An 18742-nucleotide genomic window follows, 5' to 3' on the forward strand; every position below is an offset into this window, starting at 1 on the left:
GAACCCAATACCTATGTCAGCATTAGCCTTGAATTTACAAAGGAATTCCCGCTTTACTAGATACCCGACAACGACCTACTAATGCGATCATTTTCGAGACCAGACAGCTGAGCAAACCTAAGCCTAATTCCAGCCGATACTTCAGGCCCTACATCTAACCTAGGGTATAACGCGTCAACCTGAATCTGCAATTAGATCTGCTACAACACAGAAAAATCTTGTTATAATTATCTGTTGAGAAGATGAATTTACAAGAATTCCGGTTGAGCTATCCCTAGCTTCACTCCGGTTTCCACATCAAACACCTCGGAAAGCTTTTATTTTATTCGCGGAAAATTGTGTTTGCTTATGTTCAATTTCATGCTTTTCTATGTTTTTAAACGCGCGCGGACTCAAACTATTGTTTAAATTAAATTCAAGTCTACGACTAATGGAGAAAAAAATTGTCAAATTAAACAAACTTATAACGTACCATCATCATCATAGTCATGAGATATGAACACAAATATCCGTTATAACTTCGTCATCTAACATACTAACAATGATTAACATCGATTTTACGCCGGGTTAAAAATCTAAATCATACTTCAAAAACTCTTTACAAATACTACGAAACGTTCGAAGGCTAGTTGCTGTCTTTGCTTCATTGGGTAATGTGTTGTACAGTCGATATCCTTTGTAAAAAAGTGAGTTTTGGGTACACGACATTCGAAAGTTCATGGTTCTGAGGTCACTTGCTTGTCTTGTGTTATATCGATGCATATCTCTTCCATACGTTATCTCGTTTTGTAGATAATTCGGTGTCATACCGTTAGTCATCTTATATTAGGCTGTCAAAAAAGTCCTGCGGTTTTTTTTTTGAATTTTCATTTGTTCATAAAATTAGTTACAATCATCTGTTTTAAGTCAAATATGCGCCGTTTTGTTCGATGATTTGTTCCCAACGAGATGCCAACTTCATAATATCCCTGTTATAGCAGCCAATAAGGAAGCTTATTGGCAAAAAACTCGGATAGCCAATTTTCACAGGCCTCTTTTGTGGCTAACTTCTGACTACCTAGCTCGTTCGCCATGGACAAAAATAGGTGGTAGTCACTTGGTGCAAGGTCCGGACTATACGGCGGATGCAAAAGAACCTCCCATCCGAGCTCCCGGCGCTTCTGGCGTGTCACCAAAGAAGTGTGTGGCCTGGCGTTGTCCTGATGGAAGACAATGCGGCCTCTGTTTATCAAAGATGGCCTCTTATTCATGAGTGCTACCTTCAAGCGGTCCAGTTGTTGGCAGTACAGGACCGAATTGAGCGTTTGACCATAGGGAAGCAGCTCATAATAGATTATTCCTTGACAATCCCACCAAACACACAGCAGAACCTTCCTGGCCGTTAATGAGGGTTTGGCCACCGTCTGAGCCGCTCCAACGGGCTTCGACCACGACCGTTTGCGCTTCACGTTGTCGTAAGTGACCCACTTTTCATCGCCAGTCACCATCCGCTTCCGAAACGGGTCGATTTTGTTACGATTCAGCAGCGATTCACATGCGTCGATACGGTCAAAGATGTTTTTGCGTCAACGTGTGTGGCACCCATACATCGAGCTTCTTTGTGAATCCAAGCTTTTTTAAATGGTTAATAACGGTTTGATGACTTATCCCCAGCTCTTGGCCGATGCTACGGCTGCTACTATGCCGGTCTTTCACGGCTAATTCAGCGATTTTGTCGCAATTTTCGACGACAGGCCTTCCGGAGCGTGGCGCATCTTCGACGACCTCTACACCAGAACGAAAACGTTGAAACCATCGTTGTGCGGTGGAAATGGAAACTATATCGGGTCCATAAACTGCACAAATTTTATTGGCAGCTTGAGATGCATTTTTGCCTTTGTCATAGTAGTACTGTAAAATATGTCGGATTTTCTCTTTATTTTGCTCCATATTTGCGACACTATAACTCACGAACGACTTAACCAAACAAAACACTGTCAAGGACTATATTATAGCGCGCAAATATACCTTTCCAACAAGCTATAGTATGACTCGATACAATTAATACAACTAGAGCTACGCGCTTACAATGACACCTCGCGGAAATACCGCAGGACTTTTTTGACAGCCTAATATATAAACATGAGCGTACAATGTTTAATACGCTGTCCCACTGACATCCATTTTAGGCAAGCTTTTACAAGCTTTTGTAGCTTTTGTAGCATTGTAGCTTTTACAAGCGTTGTCCGAAACTGCCCCCTTTCCCCTACTACACGCTACATATGAATACCGATCTCATTCGGACTGATTCGAATGCTATATGAATAAAATTGGTGAGTTGGGAAAAAATATTATTGAAAGCAAGCCATAACTAAAAATGGAACGTTATTTTGAAAAATCTGTAAATCTGTATGAAAATCAAAAAAATCTGTAATCTATATCTACAGATTCTTGGGTTCAAAAAGTCTGAAAAATCTGTATAAATACAGATTATTCCGTAGATGTCACATTATTTATCTCATATATTTGCTGCTAACTTCGTATATCAAACACAGGGCATCTTTTGAATTTTACTAGCTTTTTACGGAACGCTCATGGATGTCTCGACACTTTCTCAAAAATACACATAATACAGGTCGGACTCGATTATATATAATCGCAATTTAACTTTCAACGTTAATTGTCGAATCCAATACATAATCGTATCACAAAAAAGCTTTTTTTCTATTAATGTTCGACGTTCATACATTAATGAAAAAATTGTTTCCTTGAGATTCGATTATGTATAGGATTTGAAAATAATTGTTGAAAAATAATTGTCGACTATATATAATCGAGTCCGACCTGTATTCTTGATCATTCAGTGGATTCTTTCAATCAAAATCTTCACTACTAAGTTGGACATATTTCCGGTTCCATATTCACCAACAGACCTCCATTCTCTTAGCGCCACTTCATTTTAGTTTTAGTCATATTTCTTAGCCATAGAATTCTCTTTCTAGTGCTATGTTTTCAGATGTAGGGGAAGGGAGGGTAAGCCCGCCACTGAGGATAAGACCGGCACCCCCTGAGTTTTACTAGAAAACTCTGATTAACTACGTTTTTGAATACTCTACATGTTAGTATTTATTATTTTAGACGTTTTCAATCACATCGAACCCACAGTGATCCGTCAATTGTCAAAATATAAATCAAAACAAACGCGAGTGCCGATGATATGTAGCCGGATGTAATTTTCCGTCACTGAAGTTTAAGCTTTTATTGTTGAACGCGGTTTCAAATTCTTTTCCGTTGCTCTACAGTTTGTCCCCAGGATTGTTAGCAATTACTGGCATTCGAGTTGAGGTAAGTTAAAGCAATAAGTTAATAGAAATAGTCTTCTTGAAAAATGTGTGCTGTCGGGGTAAGTCCGTCACCCTTTCAGTGGGGGATAACGGCATGGTTTGCGTTTAGTTGAAAGTTTCTAAGACATATTTTCCATCAATTTCAGATGCCTCGCAGCTACCAAAGGAAAACGAATCGAGGAAGTTGGTTCCAGGAGAACCTCACCCTTGCAAAAGAGGCTATTGTTAGTGGAGTTTCTATCAAACGTGCTTCCACGACTTTTGAACTACTGATGTAAATTTAATGTTGGATTTAAGCTGTTCGATAAAATTAAATGAACTTCATCATTGAACGAAAAATAATGGCTGTATGGTCTTAACGAAAATAATAAACTAATTACAACTAAACATAATTTAATTAGTTTTATTGCCATCATAATCACAGAAACCTGAAAAAAATTACCTACAGTCATGAACTCATTCTTCTCTGTGATTTCAAGTCGAATCCTAGTGTGATTAAAAGCGTATGACGGATATTGATTCAAGTAAGAAGAAAAACTGACCACCGGTAAGTGTTCAATGTGGTCCTAGATTCCATTAAACTTGTAATTGAATTGTGGTGTGGTGATTTGTTCTCCATATTCCATGTTCATCGGAACTTGTTCCGCCATATCTTCGGAATCGGTTGAGCGATTCGAACCATACTCGACAGGGACATTTAGAATTAGAATACCTTCTATTTGCCGACTGTCACATTCAAACTGGTTCATCTGTTGCCAAGTATATATATTGAGAAATTGAGATGACGGTCTTACCCCATAGGGTACCGGTGTTACCCCCATGGGGTGCCGGTTTCACCCGCACTGGTTGATGAGCTTCATTTTTATGGCAGTTTTTAAATTGACTATTACTTGAGAAAATTACCGTTTAAATGTACTGATATTCCTTATATCTCATGGCACATAAACTAGACAATGATTCTGTGGAGGAAACATATCAATATGTGCCCGTAGATCTCACAAAACAATACTTTTCTTTAGGGGGTCGGGCATACCCCCCATTCCCCTATGTATCGATGTCTGTTAACACGTTGAGCCCAGCGTCAGTCCCTAGCAAGGAAAAGTTGGGGCTTAACGTGTTAAGGCTGTGGCCATGATCAAGGTCGACGGCCTTCATTGGTTTTTTTCTAGTACACATTGAGTCACATCAGCTAAATATTTCCATATTGTGAAATTGTTGCAGGTTTCAGTAAATATAACTGATTTCACTTATTCTAACAGAAACACTAGCGATCTGCTCCACGAATATCATACTGACATTCCTTCTCTTCCCCTGGTGACGTGGTCGGCATAGTTATTGACTAGTCACAGTTCGAAGCACCGATAATGGATTGTTACTCCCGAGCGCCATTCACTATGTTCTTTATGCAATTTCGCTGGTTCAGGTCAAACACGGGGAACAACATGAACATGTAGTCTACCCAAGGCTAAACTCAAGCCGAAACACTAGTGATCTACACTCATATTTTCCCAACCAAATATTTTGATCTAAAACTTCTTGAAATATGCATCCAATGTCGAACAGCTACACAACCCGTGTGACAAACAACTGCACTACAACTTTTCACTAATGCTGCTCATTAGTATGCACTCTGCCTCGATAGACACGTAACAGTTCGCGATAGTCCAATATCGGTACCAGAAGCATTCCACGGCTTAGTCCGAGTGTCCTTGAAATAATTACCGGCAAATAAACCCACTGACTCGCGCGTCATATATGTACAGACGCGATTTCTTTGATACCCATATATCAAATGGACATCGCACTCCGCTTCTTCCACTGCGCGCGCGGACAACCGTTCTGTTTACTGTTGCGAATTATTTTCACGCCACACCGCAAAACAACGATTTGAAATTCCTTGTAATCCAGTAAAGTTCACTTACGCCGTACGTAGGGGGAACACGGAGAAACGAAGAAACAAACTTGAGCTGATTTCCAGAATCGGACACATAGACGCGCACACCTCTCGCGGACTTGAACCTGCTCACTTGGCTAGCCTTTACCGCGTTCTAATCACGCATCGCTGGAGCTGGCGCTGCTCGCATACCGTTCTGTTCCGTTCCGTTCTGTCCGTTTAGTTCCGCTTTCTTCCAGGTTTCGCCCATATCTAGCCAATGACAGAACCGGCTCACTTTCAGCCAGCCCATACTTTGTGTATGTTCTCTACACGGCTTATTGATAAGTGATTAAACATATTGGAATGCTATTTCCGTCTTGCGTTGTGTATTCATTTTCGTACACACATGGGCGCATATTTGGCGGTGTGCCTTACGACGATAGGGTGGTTGCGATAGCGTTTGATTTTTTGTAGGTTCACATGCGATCACTATTACTAGTTTTGTTAAAAGTATAGGGGAAGTGCGGGTAATATGGACAGATGGTTGATTTGTGTAGTTACATTTTGGATTTCAAATTGTCACTAAAGAAGCCCTCGATCCCTGGTCTAAGCCACGGGGACCATTGAGGGTGGGCTTTCAACTGCCTCTTTCAACTCGGCTAGCTCGAGCTTGTCACTCGGAGGCTCAAGATCGGCTCACTCTCTTTTTGGGCACAAATCAAGGATTCAGTTCACAAGTGAAAACACGGATAGATTCCTTTTTTTTCGTTTATTCAACTTACATTTGTGTGTATGTCAGTGTGATGTGGCCGGCCGGATGTTGTCGAGCGAAACCTGTGCGCCGCGAGCTTCGCCGTAGCTCGAAGAGTTCCTTTAGGATTGGCGACTCAAGTTGCTCGTATCTGCAGAGCTTCGTGGACGGCAGCAATATTTCCCAAAATCGTTTCGCTACGGGGAATCCGAATTCAGGGCAATGGGAAAATCCTGATGGGAAAAAATTGAAAGTCCAGAGTTACTACTGGGTCTTGCTCTTTATCCAAATCCATACCTGATTCTTCCGTCCTTCCAGGTCGAACTGCAGTTTTCAAATGCTTTATTTGAATTTCTATAATCGGGATCACTTTAATAGCTTTTGTTGAGCTTTGGATAAAGAGCTTTTACTGTAGACCCAGTTAGTGCTTTCTTTTCCCATCGTTCCCTTTTTCGGATGTCGCTTATTAAATGTCTATTGCACAATCAACTGCTTTTATGGCGTTTTCGCCCCACAACAGGTTTGTGTGTTTGGTGTGTGTATATGTGTGTGTAATTATATTTATAGCTAACTTAAATCCTAGTTTATTTGAATTTCCTACTTTTTTGTTTTGTCAAGTCAACTTTAATCTTTTTTGTTTTGAATTTGTTTGACTTTAATCTTATAACTAACTTATTTAATTTATCAACCTACTTAATTCTAAACGGTAACACTACCTCATACTCTCCCTAAAAATTAATCGATAACCATGTTGGAGATCAATTTTGTCTAGTTGAATTACCTCAAATACGCACAGGGTCGAGTCGCAACTTTTCTTGCATTCGAAACAAACAAAAATGAACAGATCTCCGTTAAAACAGCAAATAGTTTGTTTTTCATATAAATAATGGAAACTATTTTTCGACGGCTTTACTTTCACGAATACTTATTGTGTCTTTTCCTTCTCCAGACTTTCAAAACATATTTTGTTTCGTTGAAGAGACATTTTTTTCCTCTATTAAATTTGCGAATTTTTTTCTGATATTGCCTTTAGCTGAAAACATTAATTCATTATGTTGGGTGTCATTGCTTATTGAAGTGCTCATAATAAGATGGAAAAGTTGAAAAGTTGTAGTGTAGACAAAACCGGTTTAATTATCTACAGTTCGCGATATGAATTTTAATTGATTGGGTTTTTTCCACTGATCAGTTTTTCTTCATTTCTCGCGGGCTACTACTTCAAATATGCTTCCCCTTATAAAGGGTGTGTCACATCAAATTGCATCACAGAAAAAACGCTGTAGAAATTCGCCCAGTAGACCGATCCTTTTGAAAATTTTAGACAGTAAAATAAAAACTATTAAACAACTTTTGGCATTTTCTTTTTATTAATACTTCGAGCCCAAGCCCGTATGCTCGCACCTTCCTCTTTACCCCGCCCATAAGGTTCTGTACAACGTCAGGTTGTAGTTTTTTTTGAACAGAAATCCATTTTCTCTTGAAGTCCGCCTCCGATTTGACAACTTTTGGGTTCTTCCGAAGGGCCTGCTTCATAATCGCCCAATATTTCTCTATTGGGCGAAGCTCCGGCGCGTTGGGCGGGTTCATTTCCTTTGGCACGAAGGTGACCCCGTTGGCTTCGTACCACTCCAACACGTCCTTTGAATAGTGGCACGAAGCGAGATCCGGCCAGAAGATGGTCGGGCCCTCGTGCTGCTTCAATAGTGGTAGTAAGCGCTTCTGTAGACACTCCTTAAGGTAAACCTGCCCGTTTACCGTGCCGGTCATCACGAAGAGGGCGCTCCGCTTTCCGCAAGAGCAGATCGCTTGCCACACCATGTACTTTTTGGCAAACTTGGATAGTTTCTGCTTGCGAATCTCCTCCGGAACGCTGAATTTGTCCTCTGCGGAGAAGAACAACAGGCCCGGCAGCTGACGAAAGTCCGCTTTGACGTAGGATTCATCGTTCATTACCAGGCAATGCGGCTTCGTCAGCATTTCGGTGTACAGCTTCCGGGCTCGCGTCTTCCCCACCATGTTTTGCCTTTCGTCGCGGTTAGGAGCCTTCTGAACCTTGTATGTACGCAGGCCCTCCCGCTGCTTGGTCCGCTGGACGAATGAACTTCACAAATTCAGCTTATTGGCGACATCCCGGACCGAACTTCTCGGATCACGTCTAAACTGCTTAACTACGCGCTTGTGATCTTTTTCACTGACGGAGCATCCATTTTTGCCGTTCTTCACCTTCCGGTCGATGGTTAGGTTCTCGAAGTATCGTTTTAGTACTCTGCTGCCCGTGGATTGGACGATTCCCAGCATCTTACCGATGTCCCGATGTGACAACTCCGGATTCTCGAAATGAGTGCACAGAATTAATTCACGACGCTCTTTTTCGTTTGACGACATTTTTCCAAATTTACGAAAAATTGACAGTGAAGCATGGCCAACGTGATCTATACACTCTTATCTGATTATAAGCGAAAGCTGAAGATATAATTCCTAAAAATTACATTTCTACAGCGTTTTTTCCGTGATGCAATTTGATGTGACACACCCTTTAATCGAGAGGAAGTGCGCCACTTTCCCTTTATTATATGGGTGAGGGCGGAAGCGTCCGTCACAACTAGAAAGTGGGTTCCCTCAATATAGGGGCGGAAATGTTTTATGGCCGACAATACAGCTAGACCTTCCTTCTCGGAAGCAGCATAGGCTTGTTGCGTTGGGGAAAGTTTTTGCGAGTAATAGGCTACAATTTTTTCACCGTCATCATGCTGCTGTGTGAGAACAGCGGCAATAGCACTATCACTAGCATCCGTCTGTATTTGGAAGGGTTTCTCGAAAATCGGATTTGCCAGAATCGGAGCAGCAATTAGGCAGTCCTTCAGGCAGATGAAAGCTCGTTCTGCTGTTGAATTCCAGGCTATGATTTTGGGTTTCTTGCGGAGGAGATTTGTTAGGGGAGCCGACACCTCACAAAAATTAGGGATGAAACGCCGATAGTAATTGGCCATCCCTAAAAATCTACGAAGTGAACGGAGAGAACCCGGACGCTCGTAGTTTATTATCGTCTCTATCCTGTCTGGACTGGGGCGCAACCCTTCGGTAGACAGTATATAGCCCAAGTACGGTAACTGTTTTACGCAAAATTTCGATTTGGCGATGTTAATCGATAAATTGGCGGATTTCAATCTCTGAGCCACTTCTTCCAAACTGTGGATATGAGCTTCAAATGTATCGCTAACGACCACTATGTCGTCGATATAAACGAATACGTTAGGCTCAAGTTCCCCGTATGCCAGGACCTTGTCCATAAGTCTTGCTAATGTGGCTGGGCAGTTAACCAGTCCGAAAGGTAACCTGGTAAATTGGAACAGGCCTCTCCCCAATATGGAAACGGTAACAAAATTTCTGTTGATGAGAACATGTTCTACACGTTATTCTATAATATTTAAACCACCCTAAAACATGGAATACTGATCAAAAGTTGAAAAAGTAAGCAAAAACTGAAAATCATACATGATTCCGCGTGAGGATGTAATTTTAGTGGCTTCGATATTAAGCATTTTGAGTGATTTAGTATCAAAATTCAATTCACTGATGGTTATACTTCAGTTTGTGAGTTAACAGAGAAGTGATATTAGGTATGTACGGAAAAGTAAATCCATTTGCAAGTGGAAAATTTAAATTATTTCAATAATTATACTGGTGAGGTTGACATGGACAGTGAAATGTTGAAATCACATCCAATGCATGATGGAAAGTGATGGGAAGAATTTCCAGCTCTTTCAATTGCTTTCTCTGCTTGTTATATTTCAGTAACTAGCAGGGTTACCAATAATATTTTTCAAAAAACTGGAAGATTGATCTAAAAAAAAATGGAAGAAAACTGGATCCTGTGAAATTGTTTTATTTTGAGAATTTAGGCTTTGATTTATCTAAAATCATTTTTTTTACTTATTCCAATTCTTAAGAAATAGTCCTTTGAAGCGTATGTAGCTCATAAAATAGCGAAATGAACTATTAATTACCCATTCGAGCAGATCAAAATAACGTTTCCCACCACCCGAACATTACTGTAAAACAATATTTGAGGATCGTTTCTTGTAGAACCTCTAGAAATATGGTTTTATTTTGAAAAAAAATCTCGTATTTATTTTCAGAGCAGAGTATCCAAAGCCCTTAAGGAGAACGGCTGCAAGTTGTTGTTCGTGGCTATTATCTAAAGGAAGATAACTCTCCTCTGTCGCGATTGAAGTTCGATATAGAGTACGCGCGATTGATAACGGAACATATCGCCGGGAATATGGGTTTTAGATGATTCTCTCGGTTACCTTCTCAGGTTAACAAAAGATAACTCTCCTCCGTCACGATGAAATTTCTAGAAAGCGTACGCGGAACTTCGGGTTTCTAGAGAAGTTCTCTCGGTTTCTCAGGTTTCCAAAAGATAACACTCCCCTTCGAGATTGGAGTTCGACATTTCGCTGGTCCGATTAGTTCTAGAGTTTTTTTTCCAGTTATCTTTCCCAATAATAACTCTCCGCCGTCACGAATGGAGTTCTATAAAGTGTATAAGCTACGAATAACATAATATATCGGCGGGATGATTGATTTCAGAGGAGTATTTTGAGCAGATTTCCCACAGTTAACTTTCCATCGTTGCGATTGGATTTCGATTGGAAAAGATGCATGCGATAAATAGTAGAATATATGGCCGATCTAATTAATTGTACTGGTTTTTTCAGGTTATCTAAAAATAATCTTTCCTGCCATGCTGTGACACATGAAATTTTTGGATTTTCATTTCGTCGAATGGTCGATTGATGTAAACGAATGTAAACGGAAGGAATTTTACTTGTTTTTTTTTACATTCATATCAATTAAAGTCAATAGAGCACATTGACCCTATGAACTTCTGAGCTTTAGAATGATTTGGTGGACCTATAACGTCTGAGGTTTATACAAATTTTAAGCCAGCATAGCAAATACACCTTGGATCGATCGGAAAAATAATATCAACAAACAAAATTGGTCAAGGAATAAGAAGAGTGAGAGAAGGATGATTTTTATACATCGTGAATTTATTTTACAAAAACTTTGTAAAATGATGCAACCATATAAAAAAAACTGGATAAAACTGGACAATATTTTAAAAAACTGGAAGTTTGTAAGGTTTAACTGTTTGACTGGATCGAGGAAAAAAAGAATCCAGTTTAAACTGGTACATTGGCAACGCTGGTAACTAGACACACGAGCGCTGAGAGAGAGAGTGAAAGAATTCCTTTCGTGAGCGATAAACTTCAACGCTACATGTCGCATCGAAAAAGGAGTTCTACTTTTCGGTCTGTTTTGGTTTAAACAATTAAAACATTGGAAAACACTTTTTTGAAAAACATTTGGCCGACTAATCCGAAAAACAGTATATTTAATTTCAAGAAACTGCATTTAAGTTTGATAAAGCATGAGTTTCCAACGATTTAGTTGAAATTCTTCTTAACATGTCCATTTTACCACCACTTTCCCTGTGCGAGTTCTTAGGATTCTGAATAGTTTACTGTAAAATGATGAATTTCCCAGAGACCCATTCAATTTCTATCGTTGCAGTATTGAAATTTAATTTCAAAAACATTACTTTCAAGTCCCCTCAACTTTTTTAATTCAGCTTCGAACTCATGAAAAACTAATGATACGATTTAAATATCTTTGTTTTGTTTGTTCTGAATAGTCCACTGCGTCTGCAAGAAAAAGCTTGTCAGAAACAAATTCGGCCAGTTTGCGATGGATTTCACAAGATTTGGTTTCAAAACGATCATAAAGTCATTAACAGTGCGGATGCAACTTTGTTTATGTCCATTAAAGGAATTCATTCTGAAGACTTTTCCTTCAGCATATCAGACATACCTAAGCAGTTGTCCCAATTAAAAAAGCAGACAAAACTGGACACTCATCAGAAGACTACCGGCCGATATCACTAACCTGTTGCGCCTCCAAGGTCATGGAGAGAATGGTGAATCGACGGCTGATGCAACATCTTTCCGAGAACCATCTACTGGACTTCCGTCAACACGCGTTCCGGCCAGGCTATGGGACGACCACTTATCTGGCCACCCTGAGTCATGCTCTGAATGAGGCAAAGACGGAAAATCTTCACACTGAGTTAGCTGCAACCGAGCTTGGACACCGGCGGTCCTGCAGCAACCCAACAGTTGGAGTATCGCGTGTCACATGCTCCACTTTGTGAAGGGCTTCTTGAGCCTTCGTTCGTTTTGATTGTAATTGATACGTAATGATTGGGAACGAAAAATCGAGGGAATTCGCCGAGGAAACTGGAGTCCCTCAAGGCTCCGTACTAGCCGTGACATTGTTCCTCATAAAAATGAACAGCATCTTCGAGAACCTACTAAGCCGTTTCTTGGGTAGCTAAATGGGCATCCTCAGTGGGTTTCCAGTTATCACCTTCCAAAAGCGAGTTTACCCACATTTGTGGTCACAACCATAGAGTCAGTAGCACCCCGATCTACATCGATGATAAACGTATTCCAAAACGAAAAACTATACGGATCCTCGGAGTCACCATCGACCGGAAGCTGTCTTTCAACCAACACTGCGACGGTGTCAAGAGGGACTGCCTCAGTCGCATTAACCTCCTCAAATGCATTGCTGGCCGGCACGCTAACGCCAACCGGGACGTAAGAATGAATGTATGTAACGCCATTGTGAACTCTGGCCTCACATACGGTCTGGAATTCACCATACTAAGCATCCGGACCCTACTAGATAAATTCGCCCCCACATACCATCGTGCTATTCGAACCACATCCGGTCTCCTTCCGTCCACTCCCGCGGATGCAGCCTGCGCCGAGAGTGGAAAGCTCCCGTTCCGTTTTTACATCAAAAACAAAATTTGCCATCGAGCGATCGGTTTCGCCAACAGGACAGCAGGGTCGGACAGGGAAGGCTTTCTCCTCGTCGAAGCCAATCGCCTTCTCCGTGAAACGATTGACCTGGAGTTCCCACCTATCTCCAAAATCCACTGGTGCGGAACCAGGGACTGGAACGGAACACCAATGAAAATAGATTCGACAGTGAAAAGCAAACACAAAGCAGGTTCGAACCCCACAGCCATCCGGAAAACCGTCGTGGAGCTACTGAGGACTAAGTACGCAAATCACACCGTTCGATACTCGGATGGATCACTCGCGTTAGGGAGAGTAGGGATAGGTATATCGGGCCCCGACCTCAACACCTGTTACCGCCTCCCAGACGCGTGTAATATTTTCTCAGCAGAGGCGGCTGCCGCATATATCGCCGCGACACACCAATCAAACCATCCCATAGCCGTGCTAACTGACTCAGCCAGCGTTGTCGCCGCACTGAAGTCGGAGAGACCGATGCATCCTTGGATACAACAAATATTCGAGGATGCTCGACCGGATATTGCTTTCATTTGGATCCCGGGCCACTCCGGTATACCCGGGAACGAAAAGGCAGACCAACTCGCTGAGTCTGGTCGACTGATGGAGTTCTACACCAAAAGGGTCCCAGCAGATGACATCAAAGCATGGACTACTAAAATGCTCAAAGACAGGTGGGCTAAAGAATGGTACACAACCGGACAAGACAACTCACGTGAGTATGTTCTGCGTAAAATAAAGGCCGATATTAAAAAATGGGAAGACCCTAGAGGTCACCGAGATCAACAGGTGGTCTCTAGATTGCGAACGGGTCATACAGCTTTCGCTTACAACATGGGTAGAGGGGAATTTAAGCAGCAGTGTGACATATGTCGTGTCCACCAAACAGTGGAACACGTACTTATCCACTATCCCCAGTACGAAAATCCGAGAACAACTTATGACATCCCTGGAAGCATCAGGGGCGCCCTTGAAGACGATGACACGACAATCACCAAAGTGATCATATTCATGAAGGACATCGGACTGTATAACAAAATATAACCAAGGAACAGTAACGATAAGGAGAAACCACCACTGACCAGCAAATCGGAAACGGAAACCAGACAAATGAACTTAACAACGAAACCATTGAAGACTAGGCAACCCACATGGACACGGACATGGGATCAACAACAACTGACTCACCAAGCATAGACCAAGCACGGACAAGGACAATGAAAGCTGAAACTGAATAAACAAAACAAGGAAATCTAGGACTCGAAGTCCCCTAAACTTGGGCGGCTCCCTGAGACCCCATGCGTAGGGTGTAATAATACAAGGGTACCATATTCCCCGCCACTTGGGTTAGCTCCTTAAGGACTCTTCCTTGTACTTCACAGAGAACCAGCCTACGGCTGAAAATCTCTTAAATAAAGACAAAAAAAAACCTAAGCAGTTTAAAGTGTAGTACGAGTTTTCCATACATAACGTAGAATAAATTGTTGTGATTATGTATACAAATCTGCAAAAAGATCTGCTTCCAAAAACTGATTTTTTATATTAGTAGGACTTTTACGTTGTAGTTTATTAGTCTATGATTGCTTAACCCTCCTGTACTCGCGCGCAAAATCATGAAATACTTTTAAAATTAATAACTACCTATCGAATTGTTAATTCTCTGAGAATTGTGAATGAGGCGTGCGTAAATCGCTCGCTAGTAAATGCAGCGTTCGTCCGACGGACACTTTGGAGGCGATATTGCAAATCAATCCAAGCTGTTTATAACTTACGGGTATACATATGTTACAAAGATTTACATTCGTAATTTCTAACACTCAGTCTCGCTCCAAGTAGCAAGCAGTCAGCAGTCTCACCAACTGCTGATGTCACACATACGATGTCAGTCCCAGTCAGTCAGCGCTTTCCTTCTTCCCTTTTATTGACAGCAACTTTAAAAACAGATACATATCACATCTCTTCCAACATGGTGAATAAATGTTCGAAAGGTCACTAACTAATCTTTGGTGAGAAACAATTTAAGGGGTGGGTTTCCAAACAAATCGTAATACAACATGGCATTTTTACAAGTATTTTATCTTTATACTCAAAATACGGCACAAATTGATAAAAAGACGGAACATTTCAAAATGGTACGACCGCATTGTTGACGTAGAACTACGCTGTTATTCTATATAAGTCGCTTATTTATACCTTCGGATATTATTCTATAATGCTGTGAAATTTTCGAAACAACTGCTTAGTAGAATAATCTCTGAAATGGTTTTTTTATTGTAGAATTTGTTGACGATAATTGATTGATGATTCATTCTTGCCCTCGCAAAACAATACACTAGCTGATCGTAAGTCGCAATTTATTTCATGTCAATGCAATGAAAATTTACCTCGAACGCTTTTCTTTTTTTTGCCATTTTCGCAATTGACATAGACTCGGCTAGAGTCGATTATATACATGTTGCACCAGCACCATTATTCCACATCTCATAACTACATCAATATATCTTTGGCACCGCATGGAAACAACAACGACAACACTTGCAAGTATCAAATATCATGCTACATGTTGTTTAGTATTTCCTTAAAGGAATCGCACCTCTAGGCATCGTTCGTACAACGTAAACCAAGCGCCAAACAAGCGTTCGCCATAGCATGCATACAGAGCCATACATTGGTGGCTTGAAACTACTAGGAATATAAAACACTTCTCATCATTTTGCGCTATTCTCAAAAGAAATGCTTCTGTTAATATTACTGGCCTCGAAAAAAAGTTGTATTTCTTTCTCATGCTCGAGAGAAGCGCAGCTATCACCCTTAGTGGAGGAAGTTTTGCTACTGGCAAGCGAAACCACATACAAAATTCCAGAACGACATTTACTTTCTCGGTGACTAAACAAGCGAAATAAACGGTTTTTGTTAATAAAAACCTCGAAAACAGTAGCAATGCTTCATAGCGCTAATGCAATCCTAGCTGAAGGCAGTTTTGCAACTGGCACGCGAACCCAAATAACTTATAACATTCCAGTAAGACATTCAAGATGCTTGGTATTTCCCAAATATTTTTTTGACGCACAACCTTAACGCCTGCTTCACCATAACGTCAGTTTAAGCCAGAAGCCCTTATGATGACGGAAAACAAACAATTTTAACTGCTTGGAAAAAGTCTGAATTATGCCACACAGCTTGTACTCTGCTGTAACACCCATCGATGCGAATTCGCTGATGAGTTTGTCAAGAGCGACCGCCTTCACCACCAGCGGGGGGAGCCTGATTTTGGTTGCTGCCTGGGTAACGGCGTTTACATTTTCGACCGACGCGCCGAAATCGTCTACTTCGCTGTTGTGCGATGCGGTGTCACACTCGCGAAGGCTCGGTTCAGTGCGAGCGCTTTTCACTGCACCAACATCGCGTGCATCATTGGATGACGCTTGCCTCGAAATATTATTGCCCCTGGCAATGTGTTCGTTTTTTGCAGGGCTCGAGCCTGCCTTCCTCTTCTTCTTGCTCTTCTTACACTACGCGAAGCGTCCAATTTATGACGCGGAAAGAAAAACACACGATACGAATAACGCGAAAAACGAACAGAAAAACCAAACGACGATATCCAAGTTGGATTACCACTGGTGGGGTCCAATCTAAGATCGAAGCGCAGCGAAAGCAAGGTGAACTGGATTGCTCAACAGTGCGATGCCGAATGAAAGTTTGCCTCAGCGAGATCCACTGTTTATACTCTAGGCAAGTATTCCCCTTCATTCTTCTACTTTTCCTTCGTTCATGGGGACTTTGAATCCTACGATTTCCCCTCCGTTGGTCGTCGATAAGTTGCTCGTTATTGACAGGTCTGTTCGGGAAAGCACACAAATGGACAGAACAAATGTATGAGAAAATGGAAACGCCTCAAGTTTTCATGAATTTTAACCATTTACAAACCAGGGGATTCTAATGTATAGCATATTAAACAAATCTTACGGAATTTCCGATTCGTTTAGTATGTGAATCGCCAAAATCCGTTCTCGGCAAAAATAGTTATTAACGTTAACTTTATTTCATAAAAACGTGACCTGTTTTCTGATTTGGCACCCTTAATGAAAGACGTAGTTCTACGTCAAAAACGTCCCATTCAAAACGGGACATTTGGTCAGCCTAATCCTTACGAACGTTCCAGAGAACACATGAATAATGGAAGAAACGCTGGAAGTGGTGTGTGCAATCCACAGTCACATTTCGCAGATTTTCAGTCTACGGTAAAAAAAAACTTAAATGCTTTGGGAAAAGTATGTTATCTAGGATAATCTTTTGAAGCTCCTCCATAACTTTTGTATATGGCAATGGACAGAATCAAACGAAAAATGAGTGAAAAAAATCAAGCATCATGTTAAGTTGAAGCTCTCTGAGTTTTAGCTTAAACGCTATTTGTTTCAGGTCTCAGATCTTGTTTTACGTAATCATCTCATGTATCATTTGATATTCAAATGTGCTAAACATCGTCTTTATTTCGCTTCATATTCCACGCTAGATTTTAAGAACCACCCCATTGCCCACCGTTCGCTAGATTTATTTTGTGTGGTCTGTATTGGTCATACCTACATGGATGCGTGCTCCATCCGAAGAAGCCAGTGAACGATAGAGATAGCGCGCAGTCATAAGAAGCTCCCACCGGGTATTTCTTGTGTGTTGGCGTTTAGCAGTTTCCCCTACCAACCCTGTCTACACAGAACTCGAACTCGGACCCGAATGCAAACAGCCCAAACCGAAACGAAGGAATTGTCTAATCGGCGAATTTTTACCTCATACCCCGATTGCAAAACTCAACTCACTCAACTCAGCGGGGGCTGGTTACAGACTCAGCGCGAAGTGGGCACCAAACGAAACTGCGAATTCAATATTCCGAAGAAAAAAAACGTTCAACTATGCCAGCTCACATGGTCAGCAATTACACTCGCCTCAAATGCATTTTAAATCAATGGCCCAGATCACACACAGATAGCACGGTTCGTCACGTTCTTCAGCAACAGCCCGAAACAACTCGATGACAAACGACACGTGCAAATCAAACAAATCTTCTCTGGGCACTGATATGGCTTCCGTTGAATCGTACAAACGGCTCACTGTTATCAGTCGTACTCAGTGTATCTGTGTGTATGGATTGCGGTTACAACTCAGGCAGGCCAAAAAGTCCGATCCAAAACAATCCCGCATGTACTTGAGCCGACAACAGACAGGGGGACAGTTCGGTTCGGAGCTGATCAACAATGACCGACGGCGACGACGGCGAAAACGATTTGTTCATCGTATCATTAGTTAGTCAGTACCTACTGGTTCTTGTTGGTTTCGTTGTTATTGTTGGTGGGATCGCACTGATTGGCGGTCACTGCAACTGTCGTAGCGAGACGCTGGCTACAATGATGACGAACGGGGATAGAATATCACGCTTTCTGTTGCTTTTGCACGGTACTCGCTGGTAGAGTTTCATTTTGGTCTAAACCATTATGTATGCGTTTCTGATATACTGAAATTTAAGATTTTGCGTAATGACAGTATCCTACTATGCATGTTTCACAATTGTAACGTGTCTTCTAAAACTATAAAAATATTTGATTTCGTTGGAAAGTTACAGTCAAAAGTATGAAGTCACCTCAAGGGATATATTATTGCTATACGAATTTTTGAACGCATTTTTTTCGAAACTATGTTTATTATTAGGATCTACTCGATCGATTTGGCTGAAATTTTTCATCAGCATGCAAAAATGAATTATCTAGAGCGTCACAGAGTTTTTTTATATCTCATTTTTTCGATTTTGACGTAGGACTACGTCTAACCGGAAGATATAGGGGGTGAAATGGAAATCTAGGCACTGAACAAGTAGGAAAAAATGCAAGATTTGGAACGGTTATAACTCGAG

The 18742-nt window shown here is 41.3% G+C and overlaps 1 protein-coding gene and 1 long non-coding RNA gene across 9 annotated transcripts in view; one reads left to right on the forward strand and one right to left on the reverse strand.

Moving 5' to 3' along the window:
* Nucleotides 1-17613, reverse strand: part of LOC129764377 (vanin-like protein 1) — a 48894-nt gene extending 31281 nt beyond the window's left edge. The window contains exon 1 of one of the 8 annotated variants that reach the window (XM_055763387.1): nt 17425-17613. In XM_055763387.1, coding sequence (XP_055619362.1) covers nt 17425-17481 — 57 coding nt within the window. In that variant the 5' untranslated portion in view covers nt 17482-17613. Of the gene's footprint in view, nt 1-4619; nt 4978-5045; nt 5198-5245; nt 5401-17420 lie in introns of those variants that run through there. The other 7 variants (XM_055763382.1, XM_055763384.1, XM_055763381.1 and 4 more) reach the window with 7 other exon arrangements.
* Nucleotides 3202-3715, forward strand: LOC129764381 (uncharacterized). Its single transcript, XR_008741129.1, has 2 exons — nt 3202-3324; nt 3470-3715. It is a non-coding gene; the product is annotated as an uncharacterized LOC129764381 (long non-coding RNA).
* Nucleotides 17614-18742: the final 1129 nt, after the last annotated feature.

This window comes from Toxorhynchites rutilus, chromosome 2, assembly GCF_029784135.1.
Source record: "Toxorhynchites rutilus septentrionalis strain SRP chromosome 2, ASM2978413v1, whole genome shotgun sequence".
Classification (NCBI taxonomy): domain Eukaryota; kingdom Metazoa; phylum Arthropoda; class Insecta; order Diptera; family Culicidae; genus Toxorhynchites; species Toxorhynchites rutilus.